Raw genomic sequence first — 17,073 nt, 5'->3', positions numbered from 1 at the left:
ACCGGACTGAGACCTTCTTGAAGAGGTGGTCTCAGTCCGGTTCCAAAGGAACTCTGGTGCGGTTGGTTTGTGGTGAGAAGGTGTTGCGACCTGGATGTGAAGCAACTGCAGTCACATGACATATTGTTTGGGTTAAACATGAGCATGTTACAGTCCTGGAGGATTATTAATGTGCACCTCCTCCTGTACTGCCTTAATATGCACATTCAGCACATCCAATGCATCAAAACATTGTTTTCTAGTTGGAGCCGCGTTTGCCTCGTTTTCAAACTGTATGCTTTGACTAAAATGAACAATGACAGCAATATAGTCCACGATGAGCAGCGCTAACATCAACCTGCGTAGTTGTCCCTCCATTGTGACATTAGAAAGTGTCACATTTATCTTGCAAGTGTACTCTTCTTCAATGTTTGCTTTACTTCCTGGATTTTTCCCACATGGAAATTCTGACCAATCAAGAGCAGCTTTCTCACACAAGGCATTTGATCTGGTCCTCTTGTAAATGCTGCCGTGAGAACACCAACCAACTCTAGGCAATTATACAACTTTGGAACAACATGAGTCCCTGATTCAGACCAGAGGAGACCGCTCTAGGGCTGACAGCAGCCTGAGTGAATTACAGATCAGTGCTTTTGTAACTTTGAGAGTATTAAGTAATTTAAATAATTTCCTTCAATTACTTTCAATGAACTTTGAAGCTGTTGGGGTGGGCGGCCATTTTATTTTGTATATTTGTGTCCTGTTTTTCTGATGTATCGTCAAGAGCCAGATTTAGCCAACGTCTTTTTGTTGTTTTTTTAAAAAATTTCAAACAGGTTCAGTCGGTACGTTCGGGGTTAGATAATAATTTCTTAGTTTTCATTTCATGAGTCATTTTAGTTCATTTTTAGTAACTCTTGCACTGACCTTACTCCTATTGTTTCTCTATTAGACACTGGTTTTGACCCTGACCTGGGAACTCTCTGGTTGTTACTCGTTTGTGAACGTTAATTGTTGTTATTGTAATTTCAAGTGTTTTCTGGCACAATAATATGCTCGGGGATAAATAAAGTTATACTGAGTTTACTGAATTGAATATTTGTTTTGCTTGTTGTTTAGGCCTCATTTCACCCTGAGTTATATTTGCTCCACTTTATTTTTAATCTGAGTTAATTTTGTCACAGTAAGAAATAACTTTGCCTTAAACTGCAGTCCTGCTGTGAGCCGTCTGGTTTGAGGACCACGGAGGGAAAGGCCTTTTACACTTTTATGTTGCTCCTGCCCCCCAGACGAGACGTGACAGAGGCATCAACACCAGATTAAAGATGAATATCGATCATCTCTTTGTTCTCTGTAAATACAGGTGATTAAAATAAAAGACAATTGTTTCTACTGCTGTTTGTAAAAAACTGAGGAAGAGCTTTAGTACAGATGTCTACATCACACACACACACACACACACACACACACACACACACACACACACAAAGCATTTCATTCAAACATGAGCAGGACAAAGGAGCTCTACTGCGTTTGTTAAAACCATAACAGTTTAGTTGTAATCTCGAGCAGATTTGAGCGCAGATGAGTTACAACTTTACAAACAGGCCATTGTTCTGCTCAGACAGGCTGCTGGAAACATACTATAATTATCCCCATGAGAATGTGCTTAGCACAATTCTAACCCATTTACTTCAAAGATCATCACACCACAAACCCAACAAACAGCTCTGGTATTAAAACTACATCTTGGCATCGTCGGAGCTGCTGCTTTTCCTCATCGCCGCCCGATTCTGCAGCTTCCAGCCGTCAGGACGCTTTAAAATCCACCAACACCAACAGAACACTGCTGTTGGGGAAAACCCATACAACAGTTTATGTCTCTCACAACTGAATATAAAGTTTACATGTTAGTGTGTGCAATGAGCGAGTTGCCTGACCCGTAGGCTCCTGACACCAACCCTTACGTAACATCAGGGAGGAAAATAAAAAAAGTTATTTCCCTGTTTCCTGAAAAACGCAGTCGTGCTTTTTGCTCGACTGCACCAGGAACACTCATTAGGGCCATATGTGTGAACAAATCACTGGCACGGTGTTTTCTGGTGAACAAGGGAGCACATGAGGACGGAGGAGTTTGGAGCTGCTGTTCTACACGGCTGGGTGCCTCCTTCTCTTGATTTTTGATGTAATCTTCTTAGTGCTCCTCCCACCCCCCAGCCTCCCTTTCAAAGAGGCCGTCGGCAGAAACTGTGAAAATATAAGTGTGTTTTGGTCGAGCTGGGCTGAATGAAAGAAGGGAAGCCTACCGCTGATGAAGATGGCGAGGGGAGCTGTGGTTAGAGGGATGACTAGAGGAGAGCCGGCGAACAGCGAGTAGATGACCCCGCCAATGCTCTGGCCGATGATGGTCTTCCGAACATCTGGACAGAGAGGACACACACAGAGAGAACTCAGGAGGAAGTACTGATCTGAGCTAATTAATGAGCACGAATGTCTGCGAGGAAACAGAAGCTCAAGTAAATTTGATTTTTATTTAATCTTTCAGACAGAATGGGAGTATGGTGCAAAACACTTTATTTCACTCACATTTAAAAACTCCACTAATCAATACTTTACACAAGGGACTGTTTGTTATTTATCAGAGGAGGAGGGGGCGGCAGTTTGTGACCTTTTTTTTTTTTTTTTTACCCTCCCTGAAGCTCCAGATATTTCCCCTTGACCCTCCCTGCGTGACAGGAGGAACATCCACGACCCTCCCTCCTCCATAAATGACTTATTAGATTTTTAAAACTTACCCTTTGATGTCGTGCAAACTGACAAGTTGATTTTGGCCTATTTCAAATGAGATGTAGAATAGTGATGAAAATAGTTTGATGAAATATCACTATTTTAAGCTCAGATTTGGTTATGTTATTCAATTTTTTTCTTATGACAGTGGCATTTGTTGCACACGATGTGTCCAAGGACCGTCAGAAATTCGAAAATCCAACAATAATTTCTGTTTATACAGTTTCTGGCTGTGGTTAGTTGTGTATTTTTGGTACCAAAAGTTGAAAGGTATGTTTTCATTAAAGGTATAATATGTAGTTTTTCCACATAAAAATGTCTAAAAACGACCAAACCAATATTATATATTTTGTTTAGTTGTGTACTTTGATTATCAGAAATGTTTCCATCAATTTTTCAAACCCAGATAAATATGAAATATTAACAAAAGTTACGGACCGTGTCATCAGGTCGCAACGTAACTCCAGTTACCATAGCCTTTAAATGAAGGAGAAGAAGAAACAGCAGACCGGATGAGACGTCAGAGAGTGAACGTTACTGTTGCTAGGCTAAGCTAACTCGTCATGGATCATGGTTATGCATTGACAGTTGCTGCACCTTCTGACACTGAAGCTGTCCCGGTAAACAAGCCGGTAAAACAGAAACGTACGGGTCAACCAAGCGATCCCAGAAGAATTTGGGATAAGAAGAGAGCTAAATCAAGGATAAATATCGGTGTGGCCTTTCCGAGATGGAGAGAGCTGCGTGAAAATCTAGGACTGCAATTCGACACCGACCTCGCGTGTGTTCTACTAGACAGGTAAGCAAACATCTGGCTGATGTTATCGAAATATTAATCATTTCCACCAGTGTACTGCAAGCACTGCTGCCCGCCGGGGCACCAGCGCTCCGGCCAGCGGCCTCCGCTGCGGAGCGGTGTGGAGCGGAGGCTGGCTAACCACAACATCTAACGATAGGTTTCTATAATGCTGAGCTGATGCCGGTAAATGAACTGCGTTTATAAAAGAGGCAGAGGAATAGCTAAACATAAGACGCACTGAGCAAGAGAGAGCAGCAGAGAGGGAGAAGCCATCGCTAACTGTAAAGCTAAGTAAGATCTGCATCTGTTATATGACTACACCTCCCATGATCCCACGCTACTTCGTGACGTCATCCAACTCTGTCTTCTGTTATTGTTTTTGTTTGAGACCCCTAGCGGCAGAAAATTACATACTGCACATTTAAAAACTTATGAAATTAATCATCTAAATATAGTTCCTGAATTGCCAAAATTTTGAAGGCATTTCTTTTAAATCAACAACATTTAGTGCCAAAATTTGGGAAGCAAATCATCGAACTTTGATAAGGAATGTTTTCTTTTAAATTGCCAAAATGTGTCAGGTTAGGTTTTATTGTCCCAAAGAGAAATTCTTTTGCACAGCACTGTACTTGTTGGACTCAGCATGAAAAGCAAACACTGACACCATCAAAATACATCCACAAAAATTTGGAGGCAAACTGCCAAATTTTAAGGACACGTCTTCGTGAAAACTGTCGAAATTTAGCACTACAGTTTGGAAGGCAAATGAAAGACATGTTTTCTTTAAAGAACGGCAGTACGAATAAATACAAAATGTCACCATTTAAATGTGTATGCTCCTCCCCTAAAGCCAAAATATAAAAAAACAAATGTCCCTTCCCAGTGTTTAGAAAATTGCTTGACCCGCCCCCTTTATGCACCAATCCCTCCCCCTCATAAATAACAAAGGGAGAAAGGCCTCAGAGAGACAAAGTTCCGCCTTTCAGCTGATTCATTCAACTAATTTTAAATTAGTTGTGGCACAGTCTCACTTTTCCCCCAACTCGACGCCCCTGATATGCTGCATTGCGTAGATGAAACCACCAAACAATATAAAGGAGCTCAAGCAACAATAAACATCTACAGCGGTAAAATACAGCATACACATTAATGCAGCAATGATATTAATCTAAAAACATCAGATAGTACTTTTACTTTTTAAGGACTTGAACACCACTGCTGACACTGACTCACAGAGAGTATATCACCCTCATCTGGAGCTACATGAAGTTTTTAAGCTCCTTTAAACTTTTGGTTTTACAGCAGGGACTTCTGGGTAAAAACTGACCGCAACCACTGTCGTTGGTGCGTCCCCAGTCAGAGCTCTTTGATCAATATGTCATCAATCTAAAACTAATAAATCAAATGAGGATATGTCTGAGGAGAAGTATGAGCTCGTACCTATCTCGCCACGTGTGCTCTCGTCATTGAGGGAGCCGAAAGCGATGGCAGGGAGGAGGATGGCGATGTAGAGGAAGATGGCGGTGGTCATGTACTTCAGCAGGGTTTTATTACTGCCAACTACACCTGAGGGCAGACAGACACAAACACATGAGTCATATGCACCTCATAATGGAGCAGAGGAGGCTCAACACTTTAATTTCAAAACGACACAAACATTAACAGAGTTCATCATTCAGTGCTCGGCGATATGGAACGTCCAGCATGTACAGTAACACTGTCCCACCAAGGCGTCACTGCCGACTGCCCTTTTTAAAACAGCTGTAATCTGTTTTGGTTCTGTGCCATCCATCATTTGGTAAGAACAGTTACGGCTTTTATCCAAATGATGGATAACTCTTTGGAATAAAACCCTTTAATTGGGCTCTAATGTGATCACAATGATTTTGGTCCTGTGACCTTCATCAGATGATTATTATCTGATGACACTCACAAGACACAAAGATCTTGATCCTGTTACAGCCCGATGAGTGTGGCTGAATATTATGACATGAGGATGGAGTGAAAGAGAGCAGCTAGAAAACTCCTCTGCTCTACTTTACTCCGTCTTTTTCCTATTCAAGGTCATCTGAGTCATTTCCTCTGCTTTAATTAAGCATTTCAAATCACTCCACAACACAACAAACAAACAACAATCCTGAGGCGTCCGTGGCAGCGACTAAAAAACATCCTGATGGTTTTATTTCTCTCTTTTGGAAAATACCAAACTGTAAAGGTCAAGCAGCGTGTGTGCATTTGTTTGACTGATGACAGAAACCTTTTCACACATGAGCTGATAAAGAGAATGATTTGATGAGTCAATAAAACCACCCGTGTGCTGACACCGCCGTGGCAATGTACAGGGCGCCGTCCTCGCCTGATGACTTGGGAAATTACAACAATATTGGGCGTAGGGAACATATGGGAGCAGTAAGACATTTGAGACAGCCATTTTAGCAGGAGACAACCCTAGATGTGACACAGATGGAGCGCAGATGTGTCCGAGGCGAAGGGTGACAGACAAATGAGGAGCTGCCAGAGGCCCCCCCGCTGCGGCATAATAAGGAAGATGATTCACTTTCACTACAAGACCAGGTCCAGCTCACCATCTGTGAAGTCCGAGGGGTAGAAAGGCAGGCGGCGGCACAAGTCCTCATAAATCCCCCGGCCGGCTTTAAAGAAGTCTTTACACTGTGGACAGAAGGGAGAAGGTTAGACACACGGCCTGCTAACAGCAGCAGGTTGCAGGTGACCACATGTCAGTGTGCGCCATCTACAGGCGAGGAAAGAAAAAGCTGCTACACTTGTGCCACCTGCAACCCTTCAGTGCTACAACTGAACTTATTTCTCTTTTACAGATGCTGTTTGTGTTTGAGATTTGATTTGTTTCAGAGAAAATGTGTTGGGATGCGACAGAGGAAAAACAACCAAAGGAAAACAGGGTAAACTTGAAGTTGTATTGAAATCATTTGCATATTTGTTGTTTAGAAAGAGCGAAAAGTGACACGCTACTTTGCAAAACCTTCTAAACCCTCTGGTTTTAGTCACAGTGACCTCTGACCACCAAATTCTAATCAGTTCATCCTCGACTCACAGTCAATGTTTGGACAAAATTTAAAGATATTTCTTCAAAGTGCTCTCGAGATATTGCATTCACAAGCATGAGATGGATCAAAGGTCATGGTGACCTTGACCTTTGACCACCAAGTTGCAAGCAGTTAATTGCTGAATCCAATGAGGATGTTTGTGCCAAATTTGAGGAAATTCCCTCAAGGCCTTCTTGAGATGTCACGTTTCTCAGATTGACTCAAACATAAGGTCGCACTGACCTTGACCTTTGACCATTTTTGAGTCCAAGTGGATATTTGTGCCAAATTTTAGAAATTCCGTTAAGATGTTCTTGAGATATTTTTTTCACAAGCACAAGACAGACAAAGTCACAGTGACCTCGAACTTGACTTTTAAACACCAAACACTAATCAGTTCATTTTTGACTCAAAGTAAACGTTTGTGCCAAATTAAAAAAAAAGCATTCTAGAGGCATTCTTGAGATATCACATTCACGAGAATGGTGGACAAACCGAAAACAAAATGCCTGTGACCTTGGCTATCACCGTCAGGGAGGCTTAAAAACTCGCCTTCGGTAGCATCTCAGCTCACAGCAGCTAACAGCAGCTAGCCAACACTGTTCTCATGATACATCACTGAGAGAGAAGGAGGAGACGTGACGTGAGACACGACACGTGGTGCAGCGTCATTGGGGAGGATCAGCAGGAGATGGAGACCCCTCTCTTCCAAACTGATGCCGCTGATATAACTATCTTTGCTTGTGGGTGACGCTTTGTGGAGCAGTTGAACAGTACAGCGCCCCCATGTGGAGAAACTGCACCCAGCTAAACACAACTTTAGTTTGTGAGTGAATTATTTTCCTTATTGATGTACAATGTTCACATTTACATTTTCGCTCTGAGGCATTTTGTTAATTTATGACGGTGACCTCCAAAAAACTGCAGCAGCACAAAGAGCCTGCGGCTGTGTCCAACTCATGAAGTCTCCTCCGTCCTGCGCTCTGCCGCGGACAATGACACATGATGTTTAAAAAAATGACCCATTTGATGATTCAGCTAAGACACTGGTGATTCCACAGGGGGCTTTCTGAAAGCTGATTTGAATCATCACAGTTAACGAGATGGTCCCAGAAAAGCTTCAATTGCGTAATCCAAAACAAAGTAAGCAGATCAGCGGGACCACATTTACATGTACGCTTAATAAAGATCCCCGTGTCCCCAGAATGATGGAGGATGACAGAGACATGACAGCGACGGCGAGGGATAGAAGATTTAGAGTATTTTTAGAGACATCAAGAGGAGGACGGAAGGGAAGGAGCCACGTGATTCATGAGGAGACATGAAGTGCTTCTTAAAAAGATTTCAGGTTAGAGGAGATACAGAGGAAGTGTTCGGTCCTGACTGAGCTTATTAAGCAATTATCCAATTACTCAACGTTTCGTTTTCCCGTTGATCGTAGCATTACGTAATGAAGCAGAACGGGTGACGAGGGTGTGTGTGTGTGTGTGTGTGTGTGTGTGTGTGAGAGAAGGAAAAGCCCCGGGAGATTCGTCCCTGCCTCGTTTGTCATCTCAAAACTTTTGACGTATTTTTGGCAGGACGCAGTAATTCACCTCAACAACCCGAAAACAAACAGCAGCATCTCTTCTTTCCTCCCCGAGCACACCGGCTAGTTTTATGAAGACACACGCTTGTTCAGCATCGACTGTTCATCCATTAAATCCCTATACATCACGGAATCATTTATTATTACATGGGAGCCCGTGTGTGTGTGTGTGTTCTGTGTGTTTGCGTGTGGCGTGATCGGACGCTTTTGGCTCACGTTCGACAAACAAAAGTCTCAGAGAGGAATTATTGTCCACCTGTTTGCCATTCGTTCTCAGCGGTCGGCAGAACGAGGCGACGGGAGAGAAAAACATAAAAACAATGATTTGGCCTCGTTTTTTAAAACTAAAGGAAAGTGGTGCGTTCTTACGGCTGGTCCTGTGTCAGTTTGGTGTCTGGAGGGAGGTGGAGGAGGTGGAGGAGGTGGTCTCTGTTCTTTCCTCTTGATTTCACCCACTCTATTTCTCCCCATCCACCATCCCCTCTTTCCCCCTCTCGCTCCATCTGTCTCTCTCCATATATCCCTCGTTCACTGAGTGGCACTGAGCCTTTCAAGCCCTGGGATAAACACCTAACAAAATCCTGCACTATAAAAAAAAAAAAAAAAAGCAGGAGGGGAAATGTCTGGGAGCCCTGGCCTGTCAGCGGCAACATTAGGAGGAGATGTTGGTCTGTGGCATTGAGCAGAGCCCCTCTGGAGGTGTGTGTGTGCATGTGTGTGCACATGCACGTGTAGCTAAAGGGTGGGGAGTTGTGACAGGACTGTGAGAGATGTAAGGTCATTTGCCCACTGAGGAGGCCTGGCAGGAGCTGATGCTGATTGATTAGGGGGAGAGAAAAGATGGAGGAGTCGAACCAGCCGAGCAAAGAGAGGAGGAGGCGCAGGAGGAGGAGGAGAAGGAGATGGAGATTTTTTACCCCTTTTCCACCAAAATCAACAGGAGGTGTAAATCACCTGTTTCATCACGATACGATATCAAATCAATTCTCTGGACGACGATACGATATTTGCCGATATCACAAAGTCTGGCAGTGTAGGATTCGGACTTGATTCAGGTTCTGCGATCAATATGAGATGATATCATGTGATCATTTAACTCTGCTGCAGCTTTCTGTTTTACTTTGGGCCATAAAAATAAAAACACATAAATAATACGTTTATTAAAGTTGACTTTAAACTGACTCCACTAACACTCGAAACCATCATCTTTTCCATAAAACTTCAGGACTATCTTTGGATCGATGATATTGGATCTGTGATCATTGAATCGATATATCAGGCCACACTGATGGATCGTTAACGCATCTATGTGGGTTTTTTTAAACACGAGAAAATCCGCTGAAAATAGTCCAGAACTGTATAAACAGCTCTGCAGCAGAAGAGTACGCCTTTCTCTGTGTTCCTTTGACTGGTGTGTCACATTCAATGTCAGAGCTGGCAGGAAAACACGTTAGTAAACAGTAAAAAGTAGCACGTTAGGTCAATTTATAAATCCCTTACCCATTCAGTCCCTCTTTCAAACTCACTGCAGACTAATTTGGATGGACATTTGAGCTGTTTGGACGAAGACAGACTCTCTTTGTGATGGCGTGTCATTTCATCTCGCCGGTTAAGGGGCTAAAATTAACAGTTTAGTGAGTCGTTTTGTGCAGTGGGAAAAAAAAAACTTTACTACTAAGATAGCGGGTGTTAGCGGGGGTGTGAGCAGATGTTAGCGGGTCTCTGGGTGGGTGTTTGCAGGTTTTTTGTGCAATGGAAAAGGGGCTTCTAGCACCTATACCACCCAGATGTTAGTGAGTATTAGCCGGTTTGCGGGTTAGGGTGTTAGAAGTTGTTTTTGTGCAGAGGAAAACGAGCTTTAAGCCCCTTTGCCTCAGAGATGTTAGCAGATGTTAGCGGGTTTCTAGGTGGGTGTTAGCAAGCTTTTTGTGCAATGGAAAAGGGGCTTCGAGCACCTTTACCACTCAGACGTTAGTGAGTATTAGCCGGTTTACAGGTGGATGTTAGCAGGTGTTAGCGGATGTTTTTGTGCAGAGGAAAACGAGCTTTAGGCCCCTTTGCTTCAGAGATGTTAGCGGGTGTTAACGGGTTCTTGGTGGGTGTTAGCAGATGTCAGTGGGCTTTCTGCACAGTGGAAAAGGAGCGTTATGCCCCTTTATCATCCCAATGGTAACGGGTTTCCGGGTGGGTGTTAGCAATTTTTTTTTTTTTTGTGCAGTGGAAAAGAGACTTGAAGCTTTTACCACCAAGATGTTAGCAGGTGTTAGCGATCAGCATTCAAACTTGGGTCAAATGACTGTGCAGTATTTACGGGTATCTATGTGCTCACCGAGATGACACACAAATACTGTCCGTCTCCACCCAAACAGCTCAAACATCAATCCAAATCAGTCTGCACCGAGTTTGAAAGAGAGACTGAGTTAGTAAGAGATATAAAAACAAGTAACCTCTGTAAAGTTTCCACTGGCCTCCATGCTGCTCTCTACTGTTTACTAATCTGTTTCTGACGTCGAACACGACACATCAGTAAAAAAATAAAAAACAAAACACAGAAAGACAAACTTGTCCACTGCAGAGTCACGTACACAGCTCTGGTCTACCGACGATGGGAAAGGAGTCTGTCGCCTATTTTCAGCAGGACTTCATGTGTTTAAAAAAAGTTTAAAATGTCTAAATGAATGTGCGTCATTTCATTTTTCTGCAGAGCACTGTAAAGAAATGAAAACTGAGTGAAAGGTAAGGGAGGGAGATCAGAGGAAAAGCTTTCTGACAATACTTAAAGTCTGAGGAAAATTAGTGAGCGCTGACTAATCACTGTCCTCATCTCAGGGCACTGGGAGTGACTCATAATGCCATCACATGAATCCACGCTGCCTCAGAGTGTGTGGAGCTGCACCCGACACTGAAAGGTTGTGCACACCAGATACACACAGAGATGCTGCTGCTGCCCACCTTGAGGGGCTTGTGACTGCGGGGGTCGGTCTCCTCCTTCCCCAGAGCGATGGGGTTCTGGTTGGTTGCTGTCAACTGGTGCCTCTGGAACACCAGCGCCTCCTTAAACTCCTCCTGCGTCTTGGTCTCCAGCAGCTTCTGCCTGAAGGAGATGTCAGAGAAGAGGGTGGCGAACGTCCTGCCCAGCTCCATCGCCGTCTTGGTGCTTTTCTGTGGGAGAGAATATGGAAACAGCCGAGCATTAACAGAGTGGATCACATGGCTCGTTTTGTTACACATGTTAAACCAGTGGACACAAACTGCAAACACGACACTGACATGTTATAAAACAAGAGATCGGATTGGTCAACAAGACATTTAAATGTGCTCGAATTAGCACACCGTACTCATCACTACAAATATTACTCCGCCATTTGAGCTGGAGCAAAAACCAGAAGGCTACAAAACTACTACAAAATGGTTTTGTTGTTGTTTTAGATTTATATGGTGGACTTAGTGATGAATCGTTGGAGGAGGATGAGAAGAACAAAACAATAAAACAGAATAAAGTCAGTACATCCCATCTTATTTACAAATGATCTAACATGCTCATGATCGACTGTTTCTGCAGCTGTTATAGTTCGTTTCATAAAACAATTGTGGATCTTAAACTCAACCACTGCATTTGCAGAAACATACTGATGTAGGCTGAGCGATTCACGGGATTATTAAGGACCCATCTAAACACTGGTGCTTCAGAGGTGGCAGGTTGGAGCTTTTGTCCATAATCCAACATCTGTTACAAATAATGCTGTCACAAGTCACAGAGTGACGGTAATAATGTCCTGGGAGGCTGTGAGACCGTGTGCCAGGGAAGCCTTGTGAGCCAGGTGGTGATGATACCAACATGGCGGGGCTCAGCGCGTACAGCAGCAGCTGCAGTAAACACAATAAGTAAAGCCTTTAAGCTTTTCCACAGTGGTAACTGAATTTTAACCAGAGCTGAGAGGATGCATGTTGATTCATCTGAAGGCTCTTTCTGCATGAAAATGCAGACTAAAGAAGCAGCTCTGTGAGACTGTGTGCTCTGAGCTGAACGCTAACGTTCTAATGTGGGCCCATAGATGTGTGACGATAACAAGATGACGGCTGCAAAGCTGGTGCCTAATCATTGTAATGGAGCTGCTCACCTGGTGAATATACCAAAAAAAGTGTCTAGCTTCTGGGTTTACTTCTACAGTTTGCTGCCCACTGAATATTTCCAGTAGTGCTTCTCCAACTGGCCCCGCCCACGAGTTCCTACTCAGCTCACAGATGGGATGATGTCACAGATTTCTAAATTGCTTTTATTGGCTTGAGGAAAATTTTACGAAAATAAAATGCCCATGTATCAAAAAGGTAAGGACAGAGAGAGTTAAATTAGCCCTGTATAAAGCAATGAATCCATCCACATGACTTTTACTACACTTTCAAAGTGATGGGGGGATAAGTGGGAGAACAGACCACGCCCACTTAGGAGACCAGTAGATGAATGTGCAAATCTTAGCATAGAGCCTCGTGTTTCTGCGCTCTAGGCACCTGGCATTTTTGCTGTCCTCAAGTTGAAAAAACTTCAGCTCAGAGCAGAAAAACACCCCATGCCATCTCTTCTTTTTCCCATTGTCCAATGGGATGATCTGAGAGGCGGGGCTTCTGTGGTGGTCACGGTTACAGTTGGTAAACAATGGAGGAGAAACTGGTGGTAGTGGTTGCTGGATACCCAGAGCTATACGACTTTACAAAGCACAGTTAGCACCATCTGAATAGAAAACAGCAGATAAGTGCAGTACTGTAAACATCCATGATGGAGGAGAAGCTCCTGGACCAACTGGTGGTACTCCCCATGATCCAGCCTCTTTTTTAGGGTCTCATGTACCCACACAGATCTCTGTTTATCTGCTGACAGCCTCTCACCCTCAACCAGAGCTACAGACAGCACCCTCTGCCTCAACATGGCAGCAGCTACACACTGATTACTGCAGGATACACACAGTTTGTTCACGTTCATAATGAATCATCCTTACGTACCAAAGTTTGTTTTGGAGTTCTGCAAGGTTCTGTGCTCGGACCAATCCTATTTACTCTATATATGCTTCCTTTAGGTAACATCATTAGAAATCACTCTATAAATTTCCATTGTTATGCGGATGATACTCAGTTGTATTTATCAATGAAGCCAGAAGAAAGTAATCAATTAACTAAACTCCATAACTGCCTTAAGGACATAAAAACCTGGATGAGCACCAATTTCCTGATGTTAAATTCAGACAAAACTGAAGTTACTGATCAGCTCAGAGACTCTTTATCTGATGACATAGTTTCTCTAGATGGCATTGCTCTGGCCTCTAGCACTACCGTAAGAAACCTCGGAGTAATATTTGATCAAGATTTGTCTTTTAATTCTCATTTAAAACAAACCTCACAGACTGCATTTTTTCATCTGCGTAATATTGTGAAAATTAGGCCTATCCTGACCCGAAAAGATGCAGAAAAATTGGTCCACGCTTTTGTTACCTCAAGGCTGGATTACTGTAACTCTCTATTATCAGGTAGCTCTAGTAAGTCCTTAAAAACTCTCCAGCCAATTAAGCTTTTTTGGGGAGTTTTTCCTGATCAGCTGTGAGGGTCATAAGGACAGAGGTATGTCGTATGCTGTAAAGCCCTGTGAGGCAAATTGTGATTTTTGATATTGGGCTTTATAAATAAAATTGACTGATTGATAAACAAATGGTGGATCAACTACATGGGAAGGTTAGGGTGAGGAGGTGATGGGGGGAAATAAAAAGGCAGTGTGGCGCGCCTTGCATTTTGAAATGTGCAAAAATCTTTTTTTTTTTTTTTTTAAAGATATTTTTTGGGCATTTTGCCTTTAATTGACAGGACAGGTAAGCGTGAAGGGGGGAGAGAGAGAAGGGGGGATGACATGCAGCAAAGGGCCACAGGCTGGATTTGAACCCGGGCCGCTGCGGCAACAGTCTTGTACATGGGGCGCCTGCTCTACCACTAAGCCACCGACGCCCCAAAAATGTGCAAAAATCTTTATGTGTGATTGGAGCCTTACCTGACAGTCTTACCCTGACCAACCCAACCAACGAAGGCAACAAGTACTAGTCAATAATAGGGAGTGTAGATTGGATTATTCCTTCCCTATCCTAGAATTCTCAAATGTGTGACTGGTAGGTTAATACCATTTGATACCACTGGTGCAGCTTGTAATGTGTTATCTTTTGTTTTGCAGTATCTTTGGCTTCGTCCATTATTTTACAGTCTATGATGTGGACAAATACAACATTTTGACCTGATGGTGGCGCTAGATGAAAAGTCAGAGGATCATTAAAGTGATTAGAATTCACCCTGAGGGGAGAATGCATGTGAGTACCTAATTCTTCAGTGAATAGTTGTTGAGACATTTCACTCAACACCACAAATGTGAACCTTGCGGTGGCACCAGAGGGAAGGTCTCAGGATCACCAGAGTCCTCAGGAAACATCTACTGGGAGTTTTTTTTAAAATGTGAGTTCAGTCGATGATGAGAATTTAGTGGGTAAGTGAAATGTTTGACCTGCTGGAGGCTCTGTGGTAAAAATCAGGGGATGAAGATTTTTAGTGGGATTCATCTTCTTGGTTTGAAGTTCACTAGTTTGATTAAACAGACCGACTGGGAACATGTGGGTGTAGAGAGTGAGTACACTCGAGTGAGTAACACTTTGCCATCGACATCAAAGACCAAGGGCAGCTTGTCTAACTCTCTAAAGAGCTGGAGGAGTTTCTTTGAGGGCAGCAGCACATGCACGTGTTGCTGGGCGCGCTCAGGTATGTGTTTGAGCGAGTGAATGAGAAGCAGAGTGTTTGTGAGGAAAGGTCGTGTCTGTTCAGCACATTCACGCTGGGTACAGAAAAAGCCACAAATGCTGTAAAGCTCTTTAAATGGTGGGTGATGGAAACGATCCGCCCCAACACACGCTAGATTACATACATTTGCCAACCAAAGGAATTCCTATTATCATTATCATCGTGCCCCTTCAAAGATTTTTTCTCTCAGAACCAGTCACCATCAAGGATAATTGAGGCATAATAGTGCTTTCTGTTTACTTGGGGCTCAGATTAATGTCTCTGAGAATGCCATTAGTGGTTGTGATTGCTGCCTGCAGGACTGGCGAGGAGGGCGCTGGAAGCGTTGGGGAAAGAGGCGTGAATACAAAGGAGGGTTCATGGGAAAAAACAAAAGATAGAAATCAAACAAACAAACAAACAGAAAACGTGATGCAGTGAGCTGAGGCATCGCTGATTGCCAGGGTCACTCCAACCCCCCGGTGGCTCCACAGTTTGATGGTGGGTTGGTGAAAACAGTTGAAAGTAAAGCCAGCATGAAGAAATCCCTTTTTTTTTTTTAGCACAGAGGGGGGACACTGGAGGTTTCCATCGGCAGAGGGGCGACAATCAGAGTCATGTGAAGACGGTAGAGTGAAGTGTGTCTGCGCATGAATGTGTGCGTGTGCTGAAAGCTCAGGATGAAGCAGCGGAGGACAGGAGGGCTGAGTGGTTTGATGGGAAGTAGAGAGAGTTCATGTTTTGATGGGAGAGAAGGGTATTACAGGATACGTGGCACTCTCCACCGGCTGCAGCGAGCTCTTCAGAGCTGAAGAAAAACTGCCATCCTGCTCACAACACTGACCCGAAAGGTTCAGCCAACAGGACACTCCAGCCTACGCAAAACTCTGTGAGGACCTCGGATTGGATTCAGTTCAAGAGACATTTGGCAGCTCAGCAGCCATATTGGTAACACTTCCAATATTTAGTGAAGTAAAATATAAAATGGAAGATAAACTGGAAGTAAATGATCTTAAAATTGAGATCAACACTCTGACAGGTTGAGGCCGCTGACAGCACCGTGTGTTGCTCATCATTTGTAAACTCTATCTGTCCAGTATTGAGGTCCGGTTCACAAAAGATATTGCGCTAATTATATCACAGCACAAATACGCTCAGAATGTTTTTCAGATGAATGAAATTTGCCCTTTTTGTGTCTGGTTTTCCATGTGGCAAATTGTCAATGTTGCCTTGGCGCCACGAACACAGTCGGCTGCATAGCGGCAGACAATTTTCAAACCACGAGCTACAGACACTAGCCATGTTTCCATCAGCCTGTTTAGATGCGCATCTAGAAGTATCACGTCGGAAAATTATGATGGAAACGTCAAAATTCAAATTAAAATCCCCTGATTCGCACAAACTAAAATACGCTCGCTTTAGCCAGGTTTTGGTTGATTTGAAAAAATGTTGATTCGCAAAACGAGGGATGGAAACAGTTATGTTCAAATTAAGTCTGACGTAGCGCACCTCTCTCCATGGTGATATCCACACTCCGGGTCGGGAAGGCGGTAATGCATTTACAAGCTGGTTGCCAACCGCCAGAAAACGTAGAAAAAGAAGAATGCGAGACTTGTTTTGGTTCCGGTTCTGTGTAAAACTCGCGCCAGTTCGTAGTTTTCACCAAAGACCGTACATTTAATGGAAACACACTGGATTTGTATTTCTTTTAATGCACATTTCCCAATGATTCCAATCACTTTTGGATGGACACATAGCTACAGACTGTGGACGAAAGAACTGTGACGTCACACATTGGTTTGTGGACTCCTGTTCTGAAGCCTCAAGTTCGGCATTTAAACTGTCGCCATCTTGGTGTTTTGGAGCCAGAAGTGACCATATCTGGACGCTAGGGTGGAGCTGTGGAGAAGCGAGCTGCTTGAGATCAGCTGATGTCGCTGGGACCTGAGCTGAGCTTGACATCATGTCCTGCCTGAACTAACGCTACGCTCTTATTAAAGGATAACTTCGGTATTTTTCAACCTGGGCTCTATTTCCCCATGTGTATGTGTGCA

General features: G+C 43.5%; 1 protein-coding gene across 3 annotated transcripts in view; it reads right to left on the bottom strand.

Moving 5' to 3' along the window:
• slc4a11 (solute carrier family 4 member 11) overlaps positions 1-17,073 on the bottom strand; it is a 181,590-nt gene that overhangs the window by 29,956 nt on the left and 134,561 nt on the right. For all 3 annotated transcript variants that reach the window (XM_049596095.1, XM_049596097.1, XM_049596096.1), the window contains 4 exons: positions 11,171-11,380; positions 6,151-6,235; positions 5,006-5,131; positions 2,286-2,399 (listed from right to left, as the gene is read on the bottom strand). In XM_049596095.1, the coding sequence (XP_049452052.1) occupies positions 2,286-2,399; positions 5,006-5,131; positions 6,151-6,235; positions 11,171-11,380 (535 nt within the window). The remainder of the gene's footprint in view (positions 1-2,285; positions 2,400-5,005; positions 5,132-6,150; positions 6,236-11,170; positions 11,381-17,073) is intronic.

This window comes from Epinephelus fuscoguttatus, linkage group LG14 (assembly GCF_011397635.1).
Source record: "Epinephelus fuscoguttatus linkage group LG14, E.fuscoguttatus.final_Chr_v1".
In the NCBI taxonomy this organism is placed as follows: Eukaryota; Metazoa; Chordata; class Actinopteri; order Perciformes; family Serranidae; genus Epinephelus; species Epinephelus fuscoguttatus.
The sequence above is the reverse complement of the archived record's forward strand: the minus strand, read 5'-3'. Positions and strand labels throughout refer to the sequence as shown.